The sequence below is a fragment of the Chaetura pelagica genome, unplaced genomic scaffold (assembly GCF_000747805.2).
Source record: "Chaetura pelagica isolate M959 unplaced genomic scaffold, ChaPel_1.0 scaffold625, whole genome shotgun sequence".
NCBI classification, from domain to species: Eukaryota; Metazoa; Chordata; class Aves; order Apodiformes; family Apodidae; genus Chaetura; species Chaetura pelagica.
In genome coordinates this window covers 223,579-228,952 of record NW_009953499.1, presented here as the reverse complement: position 1 = coordinate 228,952, position 5,374 = coordinate 223,579, and the positions used below count along the sequence as shown (strand labels likewise).

The 5,374-nt window shown below is 58.0% G+C and overlaps 1 protein-coding gene across 1 annotated transcript in view; it reads right to left on the bottom strand.

Annotated features, from left to right (window-relative positions):
* LOC104390230 (1-acyl-sn-glycerol-3-phosphate acyltransferase alpha-like) overlaps positions 1–4,994 on the bottom strand; it is a 9,728-nt gene extending 4,734 nt beyond the window's left edge. The window contains exon 1 of the mRNA XM_009999335.1: positions 4,807–4,994. Coding sequence (XP_009997637.1) covers positions 4,807–4,994 — 188 coding nt within the window. The remainder of the gene's footprint in view (positions 1–4,806) is intronic.
* Between the last annotated feature and the right edge of the window lie 380 nt (positions 4,995–5,374).

The following is a 5,374-nucleotide window of genomic DNA, read 5'->3' as shown; positions in this document are numbered from 1 at the left end:
CCCCTGCATGGGCAGGGACACCTCCCACCAGCCCAGGCTGCTCCAAGCCCCATCCAACCTGCCCTTCAACACTGCCAGGGATGGGGCAGCCACAGCTTCCCTGGGCAACCTGGGCCAGGCTCTCACCACCCTCACACCAAAGAATTCCCTCCTCATGTCTCACCTCAATCTCCCTCTCCCACTTTTCATCCATCCCCCTCATCCCATCCCTCCCTGCCCTTGTCCCAAGCCCCTCCCCAGTACTTGTGGATGAGCTGACATTCCAAGGGAAATCTGTCAGCCTTTTCTGCAAGAGATCTTTTGCCATGTCACCATGACAGCGCTGAAGGTGTGACTTGCCTTAGATTCTCTTGGTCCTGCTTTGGCAGAGGGGTTGGACTATGATCTCCAGAGGTCCCTTCCAACCCCCCACCATTCTGTGATTCTGTGAATGATGGCTCAAAAGCTGATTAAATTTAAGAAGGGTCCAGCTGAAAACATCCCCTGTGTCTATAAGGTGGTGTGGAAAAGGTTGTCAGCGTGCAAACAGGTTAGAGAGCTTTGGGCCTTCCAGCAGTAGGAAATAACAGATAAGGTTGACATCTTGGTTAAGACAGATCTGCAAATGCTGAAACTTCTGCCATCTGCTTTTGTAGTTACCCTTTTGGGGCTGAGAAACTTGCTGAAACTTTCCCAGTTATTGGGCAGGGCAAGAAGAGTCATGGTGTTCTTGGTCCTTCTTCCTTCCAGGAGAAGCTGCTTTGCTTGTGGTGTTGGAATGAAGAGCTCAGGGAAGAGAGGAAAAGTTGGGTTTTCCCCTTGGCAGGTTGGGTTGGGATCAAGGTGATGCTCCCAGCTAGTTCATTGTTGAGCAGTCAGCTGCCAAAGCTTGTTAATTAACTCTTAAGCATCATGGTAAATAGCTGGGACCAGGATCCACAGCAGGTTCTCCAGCAGGAAGGTGGTCATAAGTATCTTTGATTCCTGGTGATGAGAGAGGCACATACCTGCCACTGCTTCTGGACTCTTAAGGGAAATACTGACATGGAAAGAAAACCACACTCAGTTTCCTGCATCTTATATTCAGGGTGTTTATAGCTCATTGCCTCTGCAGTGTGTGTTGAGAGGAGGCTCTGGTGGGTTGCAGACCCTCGGAAGACAAGGCCAAGGCAGCAGCTTGCTCCAAACAGGTTTGCTCTGTCAAGGTCCTTGCAGAATTTTGGGTGCTGTGATTATTTGGCTTCCAAACAATTCTGTGCTCCCCTCCAGAGGTGGCTGGTGTGTCTGTTTGGCCACTGGGAGCTGTTGGTAGGGACATCTGAGGCAGCAGGTCTGCTTGTGGGGTTAGTGTTACCCTCACCCTGTGTCGCCAGCTCTGTCCCTTTGCAGCACCAGAGATCAACCCTTAGGTTTCTTGTTCCTGCTTGATGTTCACACTTTCTCTTTGTCTTTTCTTTTTCATGTTTTCTCGGCTGGATTGCAATAGAGAAGAAGAAAATGAGGTGAGTAAAACTGATTCTTCCTTGATGTGGCTCCTGGGACATGTGTTAGCCCAACCTTGTTAGTGTGACCTGTAGATTTCTGGAGCCAAGAGAGAATGAAAGTCCAGATAAAGCAAACTGATGTTATCCTGGAGTTAAATCCAGGAAAGAAGGAAACCACCTTCAACACCTCTTCTGCCATCCCCACCCAGGGATGTGGTAGCAGAGATTGATGGTGGCCTCCAGGTGTTGGTGTGGGTAGATAGAACTGTAGAATCCCAGACAGGTTTGGGTTGGAAGGGGCTGTAAAGACCATCCAGTCCCAACCCCTGCATGGGCAGGGACACCTCCCAGCAGCCCAGGCTGCTCCAAGCCCCATCCAACCTGCCCTTCAACACTGCCAGGGATGGGGCAGCCACAGCTTCCCTGGGCAACCTGGGCCAGGCTCTCACCACCCTCACACCAAAGAATTCCCTCCTCATGTCTCACCTCAATCTCCCTCTCCCACTTTTCATCCATCCCCCTCATCCCATCCCTCCCTGCCCTTGTCCCAAGCCCCTCCCCAGCTTTCCTGGAGCCCCTTCAGGCACTGGAAGCTGCTCTAAGGTCTCCCTGGAGCCTTCTCTTCTCCAGGCTGAACCCCCCAACTCTCCCAGCCTGTCCCAGAGCTGCTCCAGCCCTGGGCCCATCCCTGGTCCCTCCCATGCAGAAGGGCTGTGACACAAATGAGCACCCAGAGCTGCTCCAGGCCCTGATCCTTCTGGCCAGGTGTCCATGCCCAGCTCGACGTGGGGTGACTGGAGCTGCCTGACCTTGTCACCCCCCAGCCCAGCAGAGCAGCCCACCTGCCTCCACCTCCCCCTCAGCCTCCAAATCCCAAAGCCTGCAGCTTGGAGCACCTTCCTATCATTAGTCCAGGCTGTGGGGCAGGATCACCAAGCTGTGGGGCAGGATCACCAGGCTGTGGGGCAGGATCACCAAGCTGTGGGGCAGGATCACCAGGCTGTGGGGCAGGATCACCAAGCTGTGGGGCAGGATCACCAGGCTGTGGGGCAGGATCACCAAGCTGTGGGGCAGGATCACCAGGCTGTGGGGCAGGATCACCAGGCTGTGGGGTATGGCCACCAGGCTTTGCTTCTACTCTGCAGCCACAGGGAACAGGATGGGGGGTCCCATGGACCCTCTCAAGCCTTGTGCCTCCTCCTCCCTCCATGCCTGCTTCTCCTCTCTCCTCCCCAACTTCTCCCTGGTGCTGAGCCCTGTCTGCCCTGTCCCCTGCCCTGTCCCCATGGAGCTCCCTGGGACCAGCTGGGTGGACCCTGGTGTGGTTGCTCCTCAGGCTGTGGGTTGGATGATGCCCCATTTCAACACCCAGTGTGTCCCAGCTGCTCAGCCCCACCGAGGGTGCTGCAATCCCCATTGCTCCATCCTTCCTCCATTCCTCTCATACCCTTCATCAGCAGAGCCATCCTGGTGTCACCCTTCCTGCCCAGCCCTCCCGGGATGGTGACACTGCTCTTGTTCCCCAACATCTTGCAGGGGTGAAACCTCCAGCACCCTGGGCTCCAGGGGATCCACCTCTGGTTTCCTCAGATGAAGCTGGGTGGGTTTTCCCTTCCCTGCTCTCTTCTGCAGCACCAAGCTTGGGACAGGGACAGCCCCTGGAGACACCCCCCAGCCCTGCAGACCTGTCTGGCTCCAGGCTGTTCCTCTGCAGGACCATCTCCAGGGCTCAGCACCTCCTGGCTGTGACCCAGCTCCTCTGGCTTTAGGGACCCAGGGAGCCCCGGGTCTGGGTTTCCAGCCCACAGATCCAGCCTGGGTGTCTGGAGGAGCCTCAGGGGGAGGCTCATCTGGCCAGAGGCAGCTGTTGTGGTTGGGATGTGATGTAAGAAGGACTTGGAGATGGTCCAGAGGAGCCATGGAGATGATCCCAGGGCTGGGGCAGCTCTGGGACAGGCTGGGAGAGTTGGGGGGTTCAGCCTGGAGAAGAGAAGGCTCCAGGGAGACCTTAGAGCAGCTTCCAGTGCCTGAAGGGGCTCCAGGAAAGCTGGGGAGGGGCTTGGGACAAGGGCAGGGAGGGATGGGATGAGGGGGATGGATGAAAACTGGGAGAGGGAGATTGAGGTGAGACATGAGGAGGGAATTCTTTGGTGTGAGGGTGGTGAGAGCCTGGCCCAGGTTGCCCAGGGAAGCTGTGGCTGCCCCATCCCTGGCAGTGTTGAAGGGCAGGTTGGATGGGGCTTGGAGCAGCCTGGGCTGGTGGGAGGTGTTCCTGCCCATGCAGGGGGTGGATCTAGATGGTCTTTAAGGTCCCTCCAACCCAAACCATCCCATGATTCTATGAAGAACAGGGCAGAGAAGCTCCACCATGGGCTGACACCACTGACCACCCTCCCACCCAGGGCCCAGCTCCATCCTGACACCAGCAGGTGATGGCTTGAGATCAGCAAACACCACCAGTTCAGACCTTGTTCCCTGTGCCCCAGCTGTGTCCCTCCCCACGTGCTGACACATCCAGGAATCCAGGACCAAGGTTGCAACACCCTTGAAAGCAATCACAGCTTCCTCTGGTTATTGCAGGTGCCACCAGCCCTGGGGACATGGGGCAGCACCAGGAATGGGGACACGACTGCCCTGTGCCCGTGGCACCAGGATGTCCCCAGATCCCTCTGCCCCAGGGGTGTCCCTGCAGCTGGGGCTGCATGAGCCCCAGTTCCCTGCCAGGGACACAGGGACAGGAGTGAATCCTGCTGAGGGTTGCACCTCCAACCTACCCCAAACCCCTCCATCCACCACCCAACCTGAGCCCCCAGCATTGCCATGGCCAAGAATGATCCCCTTCATCCTCCAGGGACCTCCAACCCTGACCCACCTGGTGCTGGAACCCCCTTAATCTTTCAGGGACCTCCAACCCTGACCCACCTGGTGCTGGAACCCCCTTCATCCTCCAGGGACCTCCAACCCTGACCCACCTGGTGCTGGAACCCCCTTCATCCTCCAGGGACCTCCAACCCTGACCCACCTGGTGCTGGAAACCCCTTCATCCTCCAGGGACCTCCAACCCTGACCCACCTGGAGGTGGAACCCCCTGCATCCTCCAGGGACCACCAACCCTGACCCACCTGGTGCTAGAACCCCCTTCCCTGGCCACATCCACCTCTTCACCACCAGACCAGCTGCACCTTCAGGTGGGACCACAACCTTCTCCATGCCCCCAGGGCTCAACCACCATCCCTACCAGAGCAGGAGAGGGACCCTGTGTGTGTTCACAGGACCACACGAGTGTGTCCTCCAAGCCCCAACCCACCTCCCCAGCAGAACCAGACCCCAAACCCACACTCACTTCATGTTCTCCACGGAGCGTCCCCGAAGAGCTGCCAGGGGGGACAGGAGGGTGGCAGCAGCCACCAGCCACAGGTTGAAGAAAGCCACCTTGCAGAAGTAGTGGAAGGTGCCATCGTGCCTGTAGAGCAGCAGGGCTGCCCCGGGGAGGAAGAGGAAGAGGAGGAGGAGCAGCAGGAGCAGCTCCATGGGGGGAGGATGCTGAGGAGCCGGAGTGGAGCAGGGGGTGGTGAGAAGTGAGGCTGGTGGAGCAGGTGGAGCAGCAGAGCAGGACGTGGGTGGCTGGGGCTGGTCCAGGGGAAGGTGCCCAGGGTGTCTCACCCTGCACGGGAGAGGCTGGAGGATTTGGGGGCTCAGGAGGGGTGAGGGGCACCCTGAGATAAGGAGGGGGAGTCCTGAGGGGTTAACCCTGGGGAGTCTGGGGCACAGAGTTGTAGTGTCACAGGTTTGGGTTGGTGGGACCTTCAAGGTCATTCAAGCCTGACCCCCCTGCATGGGCAGGGACACCTCCCACCAGCCCAGGCTGCTCCAAGCCCCATCCAACCTGCCCTTCAACACCCCCAGGGATG